Source organism: Halichoeres trimaculatus, unplaced genomic scaffold (assembly GCF_033239565.1).
Source record: "Halichoeres trimaculatus isolate MK-OKI-2021-1 unplaced genomic scaffold, fHalTri1.1 fHalTri1_scaffold_3, whole genome shotgun sequence".
Lineage (NCBI taxonomy): Eukaryota > Metazoa > Chordata > Actinopteri > Labriformes > Labridae > Halichoeres > Halichoeres trimaculatus.
Window position 1 is genome coordinate 17,646,931 of NW_027437181.1, and position 21,106 is coordinate 17,668,036.

At 41.2% G+C, this 21,106-nt stretch overlaps 1 protein-coding gene across 9 annotated transcripts in view; it reads left to right on the forward strand.

Annotated features, from left to right (window-relative positions):
• sox6 (SRY-box transcription factor 6) overlaps positions 1 to 21,106 on the forward strand; it is a 133,496-nt gene that overhangs the window by 24,334 nt on the left and 88,056 nt on the right. For 6 of the 9 annotated variants that reach the window (XM_074666843.1, XM_074666844.1, XM_074666842.1 and 3 more), the window contains exon 3: positions 5,544 to 5,595. The exons of the other annotated variants lie outside the window; for them this stretch is intronic. In XM_074666843.1, the coding sequence (XP_074522944.1) occupies positions 5,561 to 5,595 (35 nt within the window). In that variant the 5' untranslated portion in view covers positions 5,544 to 5,560. The remainder of the gene's footprint in view (positions 1 to 5,543; positions 5,596 to 21,106) is intronic. 9 annotated transcript variants of the gene reach the window in all.

Here is a 21,106-nt window from a genome sequence, read left to right on the forward strand (position 1 = left end):
GTGAAAAAGCTGCCAGAAACGTCTTCCTCAACCCTGTAAACAATTAATTACTGCTCACTTTATTAGTCATGACTGACCTCTTTCTGAAGTGCTTTCACTAGAATATGCATGTTGGCGTTTTGAAAAGGTGGGCTGTTGTATGGGTCGATGATTAAGTTTAGCCTGTGTTTAATCACAAAGAAAAGACCTAACCTCTGAGTTAACTTGGTTATTATTTTCAGAAGGTTAGATGGACTTTATGTCCTTATTGGAAGAATTAAAATCTTATGTGAAATGACTGCTGCCCTCCTCCTCAAGCTGTGTTTCTTTATACTACAAGACAGGGTTTCACCTAGTTGCTATAAACTGCAGAAAACAGGACTAAAGCACATGCCATTAATCTTCCTGCTATCCCAGCTGTGGAAAGTAATGCATAACTAAAAGTCCGGTTAAAATGAATTAATGATTTCAACCATGAACTTTTCTCCCAAAACGCCATGAATCGTCTCCAGCTGATAATGCAACACGACCCTGGGGTGTGAAATCCCTGTTGCGTTCAGAGTAGCCAGTTAATTGATTCGCAAATTATTTAAAGTTTGTGGTTCCCAGGGGAGTACTAGAGTGTAATGACAGGCCATTTAAAAGAGTTGAAAAACTCTTCCCTCACATGAAGGTATTAAATTGTAACGGTAAGCTAACAAGTCTTATCTGAGCCGAAGAAGAGAGATGGTAACCTGAGTTCTGCTGTTGAATACGTCCAGAATATGAATGTGCCTTTTAAGTTGGAAAATATCCTAAAATATAACCTCAAATTTAATATTCTTTAGACTTTTTCAAGGAAATCATACATGGGATAAAAGGACTCTGATTTTAAATCAAGTAAGGATTTTAAATATTTTCTATAGTTGGTTGAAAAATGTATATTGTTTCAAACAGCGTTTGAGACACTGCATCAGACATTTGCATCACTTGATCACACATCATACTCTGCCTGCTGCATGTATGATATTTACAGGAAAAGAATCTAATGTATGTTATAAATTAGTGGTGAAGGTACCTCAAACATATGGAGAAGATTTCTTCATGATCAAAGTTTGAGAGATTTAAGATCACCCTGTGCAGAATACGAGCATGCTCATCTGGTAACACATATAGAGTATGTAGCTTTTTAGCTGAAGTTGTTTGATCTCTGTGTTAATATCAAGGAGCCTCTAATCTCAACCCATTAGCAACTGCTGTCATTCAGACACACGGTGTCGGCCTGATTTAAATAAAATGAAATGAAGATAGTTGTTTCTGGTCCCTTGGCTTCACTCATTGCCATAAACATATGCTCTGTGCCCCGCTTCTTTCCATCTTATTTATGACTTTAATTTGTTGTGTGGGCTGCGCAAGAAATCAAATTTAATCCAATCCTCCCAGGGACCCTGTCATATAATAACATGGTAATTTCTGTGTATCCTTTTGAAAAATGAGGAAATTAATTCTTCCTGACATGTTCTAATTATTCCAGTGTGAACAGCGGATGGGCTCCCCTCCTTCCTCCCCTCCTCCCCCCAGCCCCTAAGTGTCAGTTGCCGACGGGTGGCGAGGTGCTAATGCTGACCAGCAGCGCGTTTAATTTGAAACATGAGCAGACACCTTTCAACACACCTTCTTAATGTTGGAGTGGCTCACACAAATTAATTCACTACTCATCTGGCAACCCTGACTGAGGTGTGTGTGTGTGTGTGTGTGTGTGTGTGTGTGTGTGTGTGTGTGTGTGTGTGTGTGTGTGTGTGTGTGTGTGTGTGTGTGTGTGTCTTTGTGTGTGTCTGTGTGTGTGTGTCTGTGCGCTTGAACAAGACAGAGCGTGCGTGTGTATGTTTGTGTGTATATTAGAGAATGGGGGAGGGGGTCAATTGGACACTTGTGTCTTTAATAAAGATAACCTAAGGTGTGTCTGTATGTGGGAATGGCACCATAAGTCTGAGTGTGTAGAAGTTAATGTGTGGACACGTTCTGGACAGGTGACACCATATTTCATGGGACTTAGTGTCGAGTTGGCACAAAGCTGTCTGCTGAGATGGAGGGATGCTTGGACAAGTTTTTCCCCCACTTGTCGAACCAACAGTACCTTTTCACACATTTTGATTCTCTACTGAGTTCACAGAGGCTCATTTAATTAGACTGTCATCAGCCAGTCTTTATCTTGTCACTTCGATTCAATGCATAGGGACACAACTGGAAAGGATCTTATGGAACAAATATCTGATAGTGCATGATTCCGATTTTTGTGACATGAATGATTTTTTTTTCATTAAACCTAGAGAATTGGAGGAAAATAGCAGCAATATTGAAACAATGATTATGTATTTTGTTAAAAAAAACCCAGGTGAGGCATGCTGATATGTTAAGTATAAACTCTGAGAAAATAGTCTATAGTCAAAATTAAAAATCAAACGAAAACACGCTCTGACTTTTTCCGAGCATTTGTTTGTGTGAGTCCACAACTCTGTGTATGTTCAGATTTCTGGGAGAAGAAATGTGTTTCCACTCTAATTATGTACAGTGTCTGAAGCAGCTCAGACAGAAGGAGAAAATATAAACAAACAAAAATTACTGAACTTTGGAGTCGGGTTCAAACTGTAGAACTATAATTGATTTGGTTTGTGTGTATGTGTGTGTGCATGTTGTCTCTGGGTCGCAGAACACAGGACTCAGAGTCGTGGCGTCATGGTTTAGGAGAAGAGAGCATGTCTTTGTGAATAGTGGGTGGGTCCCCCCCATGACTCAGAGAGAAGAGAGGCGTCAACATGGCCGCCTGGCCTTCTGGGATTAAATGGTCCCCCCCTCCCCACACACCCGCGCACACACACCCTGTAGGGTTAATCACTGCCATTTTGGATCCATACAGAGGAGTGAATGCACTCTCCATCACTGTGGAAGAACTGAGGCATAAGCCACTGCTGCAGCAGCTCTGTGGGTAGATCTGCTCCATGAGCCTGTTTCCACTCCATACAGCAGAGTATTTTCAGAGCTGGTTTACTTGTCTTAACAATGTTTGAGTTCTGGATCAGTGCAGACTCTTGCGCTCTCCTTTGGATACTGCTATTTTTGTCATATGGCTTTGGTTTAGGGATATTCAGAGTAACCCTGGGTGTAGTTACTGGTGGGATCTGTGTAACTAACTTCTGTGTCTCGCTGTGCCCGGCGCTGTACGTGAGCTTGTTAATGACTGGAGGCTGCGAGAGCCGTCTCGTGCCAAGACCCACACGGCTGCTGGCGGTGCATTAAATCTGCAGTCAATTTGACTGGAAGTTCGAAATCTGTGCTAGGTTAAGGGGATGTGCTGAAGCCGTGTTAATAGCTAGCTTGTTGTCCATATGGTACTGCTTTAATAGAGCACATTTGTTGCAGATGGTGGGAGACTTGGTTTAGGCAGAGGCAGCTTTTGGCAGAGTCTCATTCTTCGAAAGGGCCGCTGCATGGACTGGTACAGGCCAACTCAGTGATGTCTATCCTCCCTGCTTCTCCTTCACCAAAAAGCCTGCCCTTGAATTGTGGCCTAGCCCTGATTTAAAGACATTTTTTTCTCTTTTTTTTCTTTCTTTGAGTGGCAAATACAATATGGCCCAGTCACTTCTTCCTGAGTTTGGTCATTTGCTCTCCAAACCACACCATTGGAGGCTAAGTTCAGTTTTTGCTGACCACAATGGGACTTTAGACAGCAGGCACAGCTGAGGAAACACAAGCACTTAGAGTACAAGAACAAGGCTGATGAAAAAGGACCAAAGATAAAGATAGAAACAGAGCATAGCTTAATCTATTTATTTCCCTTGCTATTTTACGCTTCAAGCAAGCCCAGAGGAAAATTCAGGTGCCACCGAAATGAAACAAAAAAAATGTCTACATAATAAAAAACTTTTCTGTAAGTCCAACAAGGGGTTGTGTGTGTGCATTAAACTTGTTACTGTTTCTATTCCTGTTCCTAGTTTCTGAGGTGGAGTTTGCAGTATGTAAATGTGTGCGAGTATGTGTTTGCATGTTCAAAAAGTTCAGAGAGATCCACATTTGTGTTGGTGATTGTTTTAGTTTGTGTGTGCTTGCCTCAGAGTATGTGTGCTTTTTGCACTCAGAGAAGTGAGGAGACACGCTTGATCTCCTCTGCACTGTTTGACGGTTGTTTTCTCACGTTGTCACTGGCATGGTGTGCTGTGCCGTGGTGATGGTATTATGTGCACTGGGCCCAGCTGAGTGCAGAAAAGAGCAGAGCTGCAGCGCCCCCAGCTATGCCACTCCCGCCTCCCCAGACACCTTATTGTGAGAAAAGTCTCGGCTGAGCCCTCTGGGCCTTGTGGATCGGCTGCCTCGCTAAGTGCTGGCCAGACTGAAAGGCACAGTGTCCTTGGGCCCGGCTCATTCTTTCCATTCTCTCAGAGGCTTTGTCTCATAAGCCACAAGAGCAAGGGGAGAAAATGCCAAATTACACAAATGTCACGAAAACTTAAGGTGTTTAAAAGCTGTCATTTTCTGTTATATTTTGTATTTTTCATAATGACATGCATAAGAGAGCACAATACTGAACATGTTGAGAAATGAGTGTTTTTCTTTGCACTTCTGTTAAAAGTGGTGATTTTCACAGCAAGACATTTGATCTTCAGACTTTAAAGCTCTTGTATCAAAGTTATGAAGTTGCATAAAAGGATGGTGGGCTGCTGTAGCATTGAGGTAAAATTACTTGTCATAATGCTGAAAATATTTTTGCAAGATCCCCTTGCTTGTTCAACTGTCTGAGCCTCTTTATTGGGCTGGTTGAGAGGTTTGAGAGACATTTACATTCAGCCACAGAGAAAAGTTCCACTCGCAAATCAGTTTCCTGAAACTGATGCTTGTTTTGACCACTTCAAATGAAGCACATGGAAATCCTAATCATTTTTCAACCAATCTTAACACAATAAAACTGTATCTTAAAACAGACCAATAACATCGGCTGATGGAAACCTGTTGTGAGTCATTTTTAGCTGTGTCTCCACTATTTTGTGGCTCAAGCTTCTGAACGACCCCTACAAGTGGTGACATCATGACCACATCCTTTTGCCTCATTGACGCTGCAAGTCCCAGCTTGGGTCCCGTGTGGCTTCACTCCCAGAAGCCACAGCGCCCATCACCACACATGGGCTGCAGCTGGACCACCGTTAGCTAGCCTGAAACAGACTGAGGCTGATCTGGGTCTGTGGTCACAGCGCTGGATGTACATGTATATATCTGCTTGGAAAAAAGACGGTATAGGGATCAGTAGGCAGAGTTTATTTGATGCAAACATATCATCAGGCTTTCAGTGCAAACCGATGTTGTATGCAAATCCACTCCCTGGATGGAAAGAGGTATAATTAATGATGTCAGTTCATAAAAGGAGAGGATGGGTTGCTAGCCATATTTCTGCTTTAATTAAAGACATGCCTTATTATAGGAGGAAGATGTATGCTCTGTTTTTCTTTTTTCTCTTTCTTTCCCTCCTCTCTTTCTTCTTGATTATCACTCGTTTCATAGTTAAAATGGTTCTCTGTGATTTCTCCTGCCAGAACCCCCACACGCTGACATGGAGGGCTTTCTTCGTAGCAGCTTTTTACTGAGGTTAGTTTCATTTCTGTTGTTGCCATTTAGGATCACAGGATGGGCTAACGGGGATGGTAGCGGGCTAACAGGGGTTAAGCTTTCTGACACATTTAGACTTTGTCCCGTCATGTGTGTGAGTGTGTGTGAGTGAGTACATTTGATCAATGTCAAACATGGATTCTGACATATTTACCCAAGCTGTGTGTTATGATTGTGTTCTTTACTGGCATGCTCACCCCACTGACAGACAGTCAGACTGAAAGCACACATCAACAACTTAAGGGACACATGTAGATTAGCTGTCCCCCTTTTTTCTCTTCCCTCCCTCTTTCATAGAAGAGCAGGCTCTCTGTGTCTTTACCCAGCATGCTTTTATCTGACCACTCTCCCCCTCTAAGCCTCCTCACTAACCACCCTAATCAGGGGCGTTGGGTCAGACAGTTGCTTTCTTGTGATGCCCTGTTGTTTCCTGTTGTTTTCTGTGTTTGTATTCAACCTACCACAAAGATGTACATTTTTTGTCTTTACCCTTCCTGTGATTCTAATTAAAAATGTGTTCTGTCATTACACACACACACACACACACACACACACACACACACACACACACACACACACACACACACACACACACACACACACACACACACACACACACACACACACACAGACAAAGTAAATAAGAGACTGTATTTACCATTGGCTCCTTTCCTAGTCAACCACCTTCTCTAGGCTCCAGTGTTGCTCCCTAATTAGGGTTGGCTCATTAGAAGCCACAGCAGCAGCATCTGCCTTTCAAAGCTGCTGTCAGCCAAACTTTACTAAAGCTAATGAATCCTCTTTGATTTCTTTTTCAAAAGGTCACTTATTTGATTAAATTAACAGCATTTTTTTCTCTCTCAGAACTGTGGGGGGCATTTTAAAAAGAAAGGACAATTTGATACCATTACTCTCGCTAGTCAGAATGTCCTTCAGGAATTCAATAAGGAAAACCTCTCAGGCATTTAATGTTGTTTTATTTAGCTTAAGACTGTAGTAATGTGAAATCGCACTTAAAGTAAATGGCTACAACTATTTCTCTTGTTTAATAGATTGAAAGAGCTTTGTCCTAACAAGTTTTATAAATCAAATATATAGTCTTTAATACCTTATATATTTGTAGAATTCGCTGCAGTAAAAACTGTAATACATAGATGTACAGTAATTGTTTTTTCCACGTGGTATGACACAGAAGTTATTCAGGCATACAGCTTGTTTAAAGTGCACTGACTGCTTATTTCCACTTTTGTTTCAGAAGTAATAACCCAAAGTAAATGACCGCTTTTAGAGCGCTCACTGTCTGCAGCAGCAGGGTGATGCACTGCATATGTTCACTTCACCCGTACATTTTCCACACATCCTTAAAACAAGAGGGTAAAAAAAGAGAGGAAACCTGACCTTTGACCTTGCCGTCCTCTCAACAATTTCCTTTTGTTCCCATAGCTGAGAGAAAACACTGTGATTATTTTAAGTAAACACATTATTGCACTGCTAATCCACATCCTTCTGTCAACGTCTGTTTTAATTAAAGAAGAAGAGGCAGTGGAAAGATATCACGCACACTGGCTGCAGATTGGAGGCCACAACAATCAGGCTGAGATTAAAGGCAGGCTTTGCTTCAGGGTTAGCCCTTTTGCTTGGATAAGACTTGTGTCCTGGAGTGGGCTGTGGGTTGTGGGGGAGGGGACAGAAGGGGAGAAAAAGGATAGAGACAGGGGATGGATATGGAGACAGAGACATTCCTCCAGTGAAGACTCAGTGTCTTTACTCGAGTAACTGAAATGGGTCAAAAGGTTGTCTTTTTTCAAACATGCTCATGCATTTCTACTTCCAAGTGCAGATGTTGATGATTTTTTTACACTATAGAGGATATTTCAGTTGCACACCAGATGGGCACTTTTTGATCATATTGACTCTTAAGTTTAGTTTTGAGTCACACATACAAAGCACTAAGTTTTGAAAGCTGCAAAAGAGCTTTCTAACAGCACCAGATACAAAGAGTATATAAAAAATACATCAAACTTTTCAGACATGATGGTTAAAAGTTTGAATTTCATATTTTATGTTCAAGTCAAGCCTTTGCACTGTTGCATAAATATAACGTCAGTTCTGTTTAAAATTGAAATCAAAGACAAAAGTTCTCTGAACTACAGCTGCAGTAATAGATATCTTTTCCTGCTTTGTTATTGTAAGCCTCGCTGAAAAGATGTGTTTTTATTTTACATCAATTTTTTATCTGTTTGTGCGAGAGGTTTAACAGGTTTTTGTTTGTGTATCAAAAGGACGGAGAAGATGAGAGTGAGAGTGGAGAGAAAGAGGAAGGAAGAGAGAATACAGAAATGTGAACAGAGGGAGAGAGATGTCTTCAGTCTCTGTCTGCTCCCAGTGGGAAGGACCTCCCCCTACATTTCTGCCATTATTTGATGTAATGAAAGGAGAAAGTGTGTAACATTGAGATTGTTAATTAATTTAGTCTAACAAGATGAAGATAAATGAAACCCACTGAAGGTTGACTAGGCTAAGGGGCCCACTTAGCATTTTTCTGCCCTCAAGCTCTGTCTGTCTCTCTCTGTCTGTCTCTCCCTGTCTGTCTCTCTCTGTCTTTTACAATGGAGCACAGTTAACTGGTGCAGCACCATCTGTGAATAAACCTGCCATGCTGTCTCACAGCAAGTTAAGGTGTGAACTTTTAAGAAAATATTTTATTTTCCCCTTCCTATTAATCATAAAAATCTCTCTGGGGTGTTCTCATTCCCAAATGGGTGGGCGGGATTAGTAATGAAGTTAGTTTTGGAGCAGAGATGTACCATTATCTAATTAAGTTATCCTGACATGTTAGATAGAGCTCAGTTGACAAACAAGTCTGCTGAAGTAAATTGACTTTAGGAAATATATACAGTGAGAAACAGCTGAGAGGTTAATTTTAATTAAACTTTTTATCCTTTTCAAGAGATCAGTTATTTCTTTTTTATTAAAGGGAGGTTATATAAATGGCCATTCTTTCCAGCATCTCTGTGGCCCCTTCACATGAGTCTGTGTGACTCCCGGCCTTTCATTAAATGAATGCTTCTTCTCTAATGCAGCTAGGGGGCTATTTGAGCGGCACGACAGACAAAAAGCAGAAAGGATATTTTTTTCTCTACAAAGCCAGACAGTTGTCTTCATCTGGAGCCCTCACAAGCAAATCAGTAGTCTATCGAGGTCCCTCCTCACTGGGCACTTTGTACAGGATCTTCATGGCAGCACAGACCAATCATTATGGCCCCCATTCTTTGCTCCCGTAGTTCTCAAGTCATCAACAATGGGTTGTTGATTGTATGGAAAACACCAGAACAATTATGTCCTCTGTTTTGGTGGCAGGGCGGCGTTTTAAAGTGCAGTCCTCGATAATGGCCTCATTATTGTTATTCTTGGAGCAGGCCTCAGGAGAGAGAAGTAGCTGCTTGCAGTACGTCATTATTTCGTAAATTTCGATTAGCTCATCATGCTGTCTCCTGGCAAACAGAATCATAGCTAATTAAAAGTGAGCGAGCGCTCTTTCCTGTGACTTAAAAGGTAGCACTCGATAGGCTGTTAATACGAAAAAAGTGGTAAAAAGGGAGGATTAGAGCTGTTACCCTGGTAACTCCAACTTCCATCTGCGAGGGGAACAATGAACTTGTGTTCCTCCACCACCTATGCTTGAAAAAACAGAAAGCGAGGAAGTGAGTCTTTCTGAAAGGACAAGACCCTTTTTAACAACAAAGTGGGATCCAGGCCTAATAGGCTCTCTGGTGGGAGTTGTTAGGCGAGATCACTGGGGGATAGAGGAGCAAAGAGGTCACTGTGTAATCCTAGGACAGTGAAGGTCGGCTTTTTACAATGGATCAGTTTGTCTGCAAGGAAAACATAACCCTAACTTTATCCATGTTAAAGATTCTAAAGGAAAACTACATTGACAGAAAAGGCTGCTGGTAACATGTCTCCTTGTGATATAGTGGGTTACATGCCCCAAAGCCAAAATGTACACATCCCCTCAGCTGATTAAATAAACACAAACAAGATGCCAAAGAGTTGGACCAATTAGGCGGAGCTGTCAGAAGCTGTTGGAATTGTCTCTTGCATCTTTTTTACTGATAGAACCAAAGTCTGCATCGAGCTCTGGCATCTCAGCTCTGCTAAAAAAAACAGCATCTCCTAAATGAATCTTAAAAACACCTTAATATTTAACCAATGCAGCCTTGCCTCACACTGAACATCCCACAACTGCATTTCCTGCTTCTTTTTGACTTTTCATTTCCAATAGAAAGTCAGGGATAATATGTATACTATATAGTTAAAGAGCTTAGAAGGAATCTTTGGTTTTAAGATATGAGCCATTTCTATAATGCCCTTTATATTTCATTCAGCTTTAAACAAATTCTCAATCATTCAAAAAAAAATGTTTGATGGGCTTAAAGTTAAGAGCTGCTTAAGAGCTGCTAGACAGGAAAGAAACGCTCGGCACTAAAACACTGCTGACTTAACCCTGGAGAACCCAAGAACCCTTCCCTTCTTTGGAAAATTATGAACTATGCATTAAATGATTGCTGTAAGTTCACTGAACACCAAAATATCAACTTTTTCAATTTTAACCCTTTATTCTCTAATTTAGGATTTGGGTCAAATTTGACCCATTGGGCTTTAGGCGTATCATTTCGAAGGATCATATTAACCAACACTGTCAGTGCAAACTATTTTAAATTTAGGAAAAATTATTCAGTCAACCACACAACTACATCTAACATTTTTTTTGCTCTTATGTTGCAAGTTAGAACTGGATTTCAAAAGTACAAACACACTTTGGTCAATGGAAACAGGAACATAAGGCCAAAATGACGATTGAAAAAACTAACACCATGGGTCTTTGTTTATCCAAAAATCTGTTCTGCTACAGAGAGGAACTCACACCAGACATTGTGGTAGTCTTTGAAACAGTTTCTTTTTTTGTTGATGCAGAGAGAAACTGCACATTTTTCACAGTGCATTTCAGTTTAGAGGTCCTTGCTCACAGCGCAACGACGGCAATTTTCTTTTTTGACTGGCCAATGTGCAATTTGGTTGAAACGAACATCTGCACTCTGATAAATTTGAACAAATCTTGGTGGTGGTGGGGTGGAGTGGCCAAGAGTTTGGGAGGAGGGGCCAGGAGTTGGTGACCTAGACTGCCTTCTTGCTGTTCCAATGTCAACTCCTCCCATGGAAGTGTTGATGATGTTTGGCTGATCAGTGTTGGTGTACTCTTTTTTGGACTTGTCCCAGCATCAAGCTTTTCCCAAAGGCTCTAGTCTTGCATATGATTGATATCAAATTGACTGCTTTTGTGTCTTGCCATTTCAAACAATCAGTGTTGGTGTGGGGTAGCAGTCTCGGGAGATAGCACATCTTACTGGACGAGTCATTGGATGAATCATTGTCTTGAGCAGAAGATTCACCTCTGACCTGTGTCACTTTCAGGCTGTTGAAACAATTAATCAGAATCTGCCCTGAATCACTGTTCAAGTCACCATCATCAGCTTGAAGTTGTTCTAATACATGTACTACAGTAAACTTTCCCTGTTGCGTTCACTGTTTTGAAAAGGGGGATGCCATACTCCCTGAAAAGATATAGGAATTTACTTTATTAGTCTCTGGCCCTGTACTACCAAGGTCACTTAGTAAAATCTATTATAATGAATTTATTTCAGGGTTTTAGCCAAATGAGGACTGTCACCATTCTCCATCTACTAAGTCACTCAATGAACCAAAGGGTCATTTTTGGCCCATTGTTTTTTGAACTAGCCCAGAGTCGCTAATTTATTCAAAAAGAACATAAAACATACTTCTAGGCATTCTGCAAGCTTACACTAAACAGATTAACAAAAAATACACAAAATTAATAACCTCTGGTTTGCTGAGAAGGCAATTTTGATTGGGTAGATTTTTAGCTCGAAAAAACAGCATGTGGTCACCCAGCTTGTCACTTTCACTCCAGCTCATGTGAGTTCAGTATTCATCCACTAGGTGTCTCTATGCAGGGGGCAGAAGTGGCACTCTGAGCTTTTGAAGTTAAATTTGACAATTTTTTTTTGTTTGTTCATTTTGGGTAGCATCAATTAACAGGGGTCAAATTTGACCCCGTGGGTTCTCCAGGGTTAATATGATCCATGACTGTGGAGGAACAGTATGTGTTTCTCTTTGAGTTTTATGTCCCTTATTACAGCTGCAATACGTCTGCTCACATTAAGCTAATTTATGGCTAAGGCCAGTGTAACAGCAGTACAGGTTAATGAATTTGGCATTACTAATTAAACGTTATTGAGGGATGAATATGAATCCTGTGGGGTGGGAGGGACAGCAGTAAGAGGAGGAGGAGAGGAGGAGGGGGAGATGGGAAGGAAATGGGTAAATGGGGACTGTCTCTTTTCTGCAGTTCTTACTTTGGGCTGCATTCACTGGGTGCAAAACACAAAAGGCGAATGAGATGTGGGCAGAGACTTTGAGATGACATGGAGGACAGCACAATACTGTAGCAAAACTTTCCCTTTTAGTATGTATTCATAAAGAAAATAAAGTTAATTTTATTATTTTGTAAATCATACACTAATATTTCAAAGGCTCACTCTGTTAAAGTTTGCAAAAAATGCTCATTTTGATGAAACCATTGAGAAGCAATCATTTTAATCATCTCCGCAAAAAAGGGAGTCAAAAACAGAGAGCAAAGGAGACAAAGTGTCTTATTGAGGTGATACTAAACAACCTGACAACCTGACATCCATGACCAGGTTATGAGCCCAGAGGAAATAAGGAGCATTTTCATGAATTTTGACATACAAACAAAGCTGGTGGGGGAAAAAATGAAAAAAACTAAACAAAACATTTTATAAGGTTGGTGAGCAACTTTTGAGCAACTGAGACTTTTGTGATGGAAATTAGCCCAGACAGTCACCAATCAAATGATACTGCTGATAAAACTGGCATTTATTGGGTTTAACTCTACAGTTCCAACAACACTACTGAAATAATGTAATAAGTCATTGTGAACCCTGTTCTTTCTTTGATTTGTTAGAAAGAATTTTTGTATTACACAAAGAGAAATCTTGAAAAGTCTTGAAAAATATCATGTTTTGTGTAGCTGTTATGTTCCCAGCAGGCTGTTTAATGAAAACAAGTTTGAGCTGCTTTTATAAATTCCAGACACAAATTTTGTTTTGCAGGATTATTTTTCCTGTGCGGATGGTTAGTGGCTTGTTTAAATCTTATTTGTCCTTCTCGTCTTTCTTTCTCCATCTCTTCTTCTCTCACTAGCGCCTCTACACTCCATGTCTGACACACTCTCCCTGAGAGCTAAGCCTTTCAATTTAGATTTCAATTATCATGTTAGTTTTGTGATTAGACTTTAGTCCTCCAGGAATCAGACCTCTCTGCTCCTCTCTATTCCACTCTATTCCACTTCCCCTGCAATCACATCCCATCTGATGAATTGCGCATATAATTACGGAAGTTATTGAATATGCAGATCACTGTTGACTCTTGGTGTGCAGTTCATAATGTATCAACTCTAACTGTATCAAACAAGGGTCTCTGATAAAGACCCACTCTGATAATGAGAGAGGGCCAATGTATGCTATTAGTCAGAGATAACAGACACCACAAAGCCTGGGGCTCAATTAAAACAAGGCCGAGCTATAATCTGTGTGAGCCTGTGAGTATGTGTGTGACTCTGTGCATGTGTGTGTGCTACTGTACAACAGTGGTGTTGGGATTTGGCACTGGCCACACTACAGCTCTACCATCAGAACAGAGCAGTGTGAGAGTCCAGCCAGCCAGTGCACAAGGTGTTTATGAATCAACCAACATGAGGTATTTCCTCCCTGTTACAGTATGTTGCTACCATCGTCTTACACCCCGTCCCATGATGCAATCCCTTGGAGTTTTTAGAGAGCAGGGAGTGAAGCACTTTACAGGCACACCCACAGGAGAGGGTTGTGGGAAATCTTGAAACTTTTGATAGCTTTCAGAGAGCTCTCTTAAAACCTGGCTCATAGACAAAAAGAAAAAGGTCTCCTGCTATAATTTCTGCATTTTGCTGTCAAAATGTAGGGGATTCGTTATGAGCCCCAAACAGGTCCAAAACCAATACTCATTTTTTTCCACATAAAGCTAGTCTTGCTGGGTCTCTGGGCTTAAGTTTCACACACAATTGAGAATACAGGGAAATAAAAGAAAGCAAGCCCTGTATTTTTAGCTGTAGCTGTAGTGATGTAGCTGCCATTTATAGCTGATACGCAGGCTGATGCTGGAGGGCTGCCCTGCTGACAACAGCGTGAAGGGCTTGTGAGCTGCTCAGAGCCTCACGGACTTGGCTCGACATGATCATAAATACATACAAGCACTAACATTCAAGAAGATTCACTCCGTGCTGTATCTGTTCCATATGGGACATATAAGAAATATTTCATTGTTTTTTGTCAATTGATTTACATCTAACAAATCACATTTAGATATCACTGAGTTTGACTTATTGAAAGAAGAGAAGAAAGTTTTTTCTAACATATCTTAAACTCCTCTCTCATTTCGTCTTGTGCAACTTTTAAACAAGCCAGGCTTCTATACATGGAATAGTAGAAATGTGTGTTGCTGTAAATCCCATATTTATGCAAAATGCTTTCTGCCTCTTCTTCTTCTTTTTTTTTTAAAGTTCAGTAAAATAAAAGATCCCATAATAAAAAATTATTCCCCTTTTGTGGGACGTTTCATGATGCAGGAACATTTTTTTTTGTAAGAGCAAAGGCTTTTTTTTCCCCTTTGTCACGCCTGCTTCATGCACCTGACACCACTTCATATAAGAGCAGAGTCAAGAGTAAAAAACAGCTCCAAATTTTTAATCTAGGCACATTAACTCACTATTTGTATTATTCATGAGAACATTTTTAATTTTTACCTCAAAAAAAAAAAAAAAAAAACCTCATCAGATATCCGTTAAAAAAAAAAAAAAAAGGAAACCAGCGCCAAAGCAGTGGCAGGTCTGATCTGGTGTGTTTAGACGTGTAACAAGCTAACACTTTTGTTGCCCCACATCCTGTGGTCACAGTTGCAGGTATTAGAGAGCATGGCGGACGCTGGATCTCTTTCACTGTCATGGCTGTCTGTTGTAATTAAGACTCAGGGTAGCTTTTAGCACATGGCACTGTGACACTTCCCCTGTACCAGGTCCCTTGTATATTATTAGATTATCAGGATTGAGCATGTTTACACCAACTGTTAGCTTAACACGAGGTCAAAAAGGTGACTTAAACTTTGTTAAGGGGCTTACACAGGAGCTTAAAAGGCATTATAGTGGCAGACTAATAGGCCCACACACAAACACAAAAAAAACACTATTTATGTACGCTTGTGCTCAGTTTTAAATACTTTAACCTTCTTTAAAATAAAAGCAAAGTAATGGGTTCATAATGGGGGTGCCCATTACTGTAAAAGTGTGTTGCAAGAGCAGCGACCTTTGTCAAGTTCCATCTATTGTTTGCAGATTGGTTACACACTCTGCAGGCTGTGAAAGACACATCTGCTGCCTTCAGCACAGTGCAGAGCAGATAGAGAGTCAGGGCATAGGGGTGTGTGTATGTGTGTGTGTGTGTGTGTGTGTGTGTGTGTGTGTGTGTGTGTGTGTGTGTGTGTGTGTGTGTGTGTGTGTGTGTGAGGGAGAGTGTGTATGAGTCTGTGGCACTGCTCAGCTACAGTCACTATCCTCTTATCAAATATTTGTGCGGCCTTCACTCTCTATTTGCCTTTCATTCTGTTTGCTTTGTTTATTGAAATCTACCTCAGGCAGATTGATAAAATGTCCAGAAAGCTGTTTTCGGATTTTGTTTCTTACATAACCTCGGTGTGTATATTTCTTGAAGTGTGTCTCTAGATATGAATGTCATATAATATTAGGATATATTATTGTACAAATTTATTTTCATGAATATTGGCTGCTGATATGAGTATTTTTTCACCTAATTTAGATTGATTGCATTTTGAGAAGTCACAGCAGGAACTATGGTTAAGTATGAAAATATAGGTCAGATCAACAGAATAGTCCCACTAAGCTTCAAATTTCATATACAAAACCATATTTTTTGAATTTGGTTTTAAATAATTCCCTGATTGAGATTCAAAGGGTGGTCATAAATGTTGTGAGACAAAGGCTCTCTTTGTGTGAAAGGGGCCCCAGCTGAAATGGAGGAGTAGTTTGAGATTACCAGATTATTTCCTACTTGCCCAGTGAGCAAGGCGAGGTGAGCCGCAGTCCTGCGACGTGCTGTGCTGCGCTGAAGTTGAGCATAATGAGTGTGGTGGCAGGGAACCACAACAGAGCCGAGGCAAAGGCTGCCTGGGAACCAGAGGCCTGTGGCCCATAGCCAAACACAAACACACATACACACACTCACACTCATACACACAAACACACACAAATCCTGCTGCACACTTGTGGCTTTTTAAGAAAGCAATTTAGTTAATGATTTCATTTTGGAGCACTGTCATGATGCATGCGTCTCCTGAGCAGCCAGCGAGAGAATAAAAGAGAAACTAACGGAGAGAAAAGGTAAACACAAGCTTCCCTGACAACCACAAGGAAAAATAACATGCAACCAAGCCTCATGTGGCATTTGTTGTAATCACAGCACAAAAATTTAGAACTCGATTGTGGTATGTGCAACTCTTTTAACTCCTGGTATTCATGCATCGCTTTGGACAAATGCATGAGAGTTGAAGCACAGGATGAGTGGTCGGACACATGGTTGGCAGCCAGCTGCTATGGCATTTTGAGTTTTGGTCGACGTCTAATTCACTACAGTGACCGCTCCTCCGCAGTGGAAGTACAGCATATTTTTCTGTTCAGCCATGTCTGTCAGCTCTCTGATTTTATTAGAGCCATGTTTCACATTCATTTACGCAGGTTTTCTCAGCGCGAGGGCATGAATGAAACCATCTTAGCATTGCTAAAACAGCCGCTTGTACATGTCTTCTGTGAACCAAATTTTTGGGCAATTACCCAGATCAGTGGCTGGAGTTTCTGGTTTTTGCTCCTCAGATCTCATTTTTCTCGGGTCTCCCCCTTTTTCTTGTATCAGCTGTCAATCACAAGAGGCAACTTTTAACCGCCCCCAAACAGAGCTGGGTGCCAGCCCTTCATTTAGTCCTTCACTTAAGCCCGTCTTCTCCCCGTCTGACCTGTCAGAATGACACACACTGTTGACCATGCTTTCTATTCAGCACTGGCAAATTAATTGGTTTCAGTGGTTTAAATCAGCCAATCAATGTCAGTTTCCCAACATAATAAGCCTTAATCATAAATCTTTGAGGTGTGGCTTGCTTGACCCCTATTCATCATAGCTCTGCTACATGGCCTCATCTGGGTGGAGCAAATGAACTACCCTTATTTTGATTTTCCAATTGACGTGTCACATGAAACGTAGCTACTCTTTCTCCCCTCCCCAACTCTACCCAGGCCCTTCTTCTTCTCACAGTAAAAAAAAAAAAAAACACATAAGGGCCCAAAGACAAAGAAGCAAAAGAAGTCCAGTTGTCACTAGGGGAGAGACATTTGTGTGCCTTCCCTTGTGTGAGACTGAATAGCATTAATTTATTCAGAATGTGAAATAGAAAAGGACAAAAACTGAAGCATTCGGGGTGGGTCTAACTGTAGCTAATGAGCTGTTGTCCTCTCAGCCCTCAAATAACAACAGAGCAGCTTAATTACCTCAGTGTTGGAGGTAATTTTCTCATTTTTCCCCTGAGCTGGAGGAATCTATGTATGGGAACAAAATTGCTTTTCTTCCTTGCAAATTTGCCATTGTAGTGACCAGAACTTGTTTTACATTTGGAAAAAAAAGAAAAGAGCAAAGATACTTTAAGAGAAAGTGGGCCACTGTCTGTTGGCATTCCAGATGTCCAAACCAACAGTGGTTATACCAACCCTTTTTATGCTTGGCATTAGAGCTGCCAATGATGACCTCATGGTGGCAAGACCAAAGACTGAGGCCCATAGTTTCACTGGCATACAGTACAATAACCCCCTCCCTACTTTCATAAACCACTCACAGTCACTAATAATCAGGCGTTTTCTTCTCATGCTAAATTTCTCCATTATAATTAACTATTATGCTGGAGTATTTGGCCAAAAGTCTCTTTTTTTCTATTAACTTCCCCTGCTTTTGGAGATTTCTATGCTCCCCTATAGACTTATTGTGCATCTCTTTAGAAACTTGGGCTGCATCCCCTCACTTCTGTTTGACACCCTCCAGCCAGCTCCTCAACCCGCTTTTCTGGCAACTGTGAAAGATGTTACACCCGATTTGTTGAAGTGCAGTCATTTACCGCAAATTCTCCAGTGCACAGAAGAAGTTATCTTTATAAATGACAGAAAGGACCTGGCCCTGAATAGCGCTTTGTTTACTGTTTAACATAAAAGGGAGGGGGGCACTCTATATTTCATCAGTCACCGTGGCCTTCTTTCCTTCAACAATGCTCGATTGTTTCCGTGAAAATTTCAGGTTCCATGAACAGGAGAATTCTGTATTATTATGTTCCTGCCAAATTCCAATCTCTGTTTTCCTTCTCCTGCTTACAAAGGGCTCATAACTTACTGTCAACTATGAGGAGAGCCACAAAGCTCCACTGTTGCTCAGCAAATAGGCTTGTGTTGCTTGATGGCTTGACTTGCTGTGAGGTTTGTCTAAGTGCAGCAGCGGCAGCAACAGACACAGAGGGCTCTTTGGGAACACCATCCTCCAGAAGGCCCAGGGAGAGAGAAAGAGAAAAGAAAGGAAAGACAGAAAGGCGGGTGGAACAACAAGCTGCTTTTCTTGTCTCTGTATTATTTTTTCTCCACTCAGACAGGGAAACGGTCTGGCTGTTTAGGTTGTAGTCATGGTGCTGTTACAGTCTTTCCTTGTTTTTTTTTTCTTCCTCTAAATGTTGGACTCAAAACATCCTGTTTGCTCTTCTGCTGGATAATTCCTATGATACAATTGTGCAAGTCTACATTTTTAAAGAAAAAAAAAAGCCAGGAGTGATTTTTTTTGGTACAGCCATCCTTCATTTGTGAAAGCTTACGCATGAGTGAACTTGTGTGTGTCCTGGGGAACTGAGAGGCTGTTATGCCATCCAGCTCTGAGCCTGTGTCCTGGGATCAGGAAAAGGGCCAATGGCACAGGGGACCGAAGGAGAGGGGGGAGGAGGAGGAGGAGAGGGAGGAGGAGGTAGGGCAGGAGGGGGCAACGAGGGATTCAGTGTGTGAGTGCTCATCGACCCTTCCTGAGTAGACAGACAGGGACACTTAAGCACTCTCACACCTGCATCTGCCTTTGCCTTGCATGGGGGGCAAGGACAGCGAGCACGCTGTCATGGCAGCTGCACAAGTGTTTAAAGTGAGACACAAGGCAGTTCTTTGAGCAGCATATTATTGCAAATAATTTACCCTGCAAAGTAATTATCGATGCTCTGCTCAATATGTAAAGTGTGCACTTCAGGTGGCTGGCTTAATTTGCACTGGGCGGCTATCATTTGAGTGTGGGTTTTAGCCGTGGTAACTGTGGCAATGTCTAATAGAGAAGGCATCGGGAGAGAGTGTGAAGTGAGGATGAAGTGGCGCCGTAATTGAGTTGACTTTTTGCAAGGGAAGGTCAACAATAATGGAGGAACAATTTAAACAAATTCATTTAGACAACTCTCCAGTGACTGTACAGTCAGCTACCTTGTTGGAAAATCTGTATTTTCCCAATCCATTTACTTTATTTTAATATCATTATGGGTAATTACTATGTCTGCTGAGGTTTAGGAGATGTAAAATAATTTATGTGATACTGACTCAAAGCAAAATATATTCTTCTTTTCTGTAATTCCTGTTTTTGAATATGCAGGAATATTACAATAGACTAACATGGTTTGTGCATGCACTCTGTGTGTGTGTGTGTGCGTGTGTGTGTGTGTGTGTGTGTGTGTGTGTGTGTGTGTGTGTGTGTGTGTGTGTGTGTGTGTGTGTGTGTGAGAAAAAGAGACTAGCTGTGTACGGCACACAGCCCGTGTTAGGAGTTGATTATGTATCCAGAAAGCTGGCTGCTGCACAGCATGGCACAATCACAATGGAGGGTGATAATTTAATTGTGCTAAACGGTGGATTCCGTATCAATGCTCTTCCAGCTGGGAGCTGTCAGGTAGTAATATCTCATTATGGCAGGTGAAGAACCCAGAGGAACCCTACCACGACACCTGTTAGAACAGGAGGAACCCCTGAAGGAAAACACACAGATGATCCCCCCCTCCCTCTCTGACTTTCTCTCTCTCACACACAAGGAATACAGGAGGTTTTAACTACTTTCTTCATCTATTGCTACTGTAAGTTAACTTTAAGGTCAACTCTAATTTGAGGAAGCTTTTTCTAGAGATCATTTTTAATTTGTGGAAACAAATTCACCAGAACAAATTAAGATAGTGAATGTGCTTATGATAGTAATATTTTTGTTAAAATGTTAGATTTTAGTTTTTAATCTAATAACTTCTGCCATGAGTCCTCTGTTAATGTGTCAAAGAAGAAGGTGTTAGATCATCCTCAGCTGGGATTTTATACTTAAAGGTTTTGGACATCAGTAAGACAGTCAAGTGAGCATATGGGTGGGTCGAGGGAGTGTGGGGTTACTTGTCACCATTGTCTATAAAAGGTAAACAGTGTGACTGAGCAGATACGGTGTGAGGGTGAAAGTCAGCCCAGCCCTTTTACGATGAAAGAGGAAATGGGATAGCCTGCGACACATGGCCCCACAGTCACAAGACCCCTGAGATGAGCAGAGCACAACACTCCTCTAATACTCTCCAATTAAGCAGAGGTTGTTTTGCGCACTGATGAAACATTATCTCAGGGAACAATTCATGACTCAAAGCATTCCAGGCTATATTAGCTCGCTGCTGCAGAACTTAAATCCTAATCCCTCAAATGTGTGCAATATTGTCGGCTATATATAGAGCAGTTTTCTTTTCGAGCTGACCGTCCCTGGTCTCTGCCTCCACAGGCTTCAGAGTCACTTGGGCTTTGTCTTTGAGGAAGTGGGAAGGAAAGCAGCATTTCATGCAATTATTGATTACTCTGGTTTGTTAGTTGTCTATTGTTGTTGTGAAATCAAGCATGTGGGAGGGCAGCTTGTCAAGAATTTATGAGCTACCCCTTCAATTCACCATATTCCCACTGTTTGGTTTGTTAAAGCACATTTTGGGATTATTTTCTCCCAGATACACTGATTTAATTATTAATGCGAATAAAAGTTATTTCAGCAGCGCTAGAATACACTGCAGTTTTACAAACTCGGCTGTTTTGCTTATTTTATTTTGTAGCATGAACACTGAGGCTGTAAACAGTGAAACGCTATCAGAAAATACGATTAGATCCTGCATGCATTCTGCTCCTCGTCAGTGCTTTTGTTGTGTCTGTGTTGATCCCTCACACACAAAC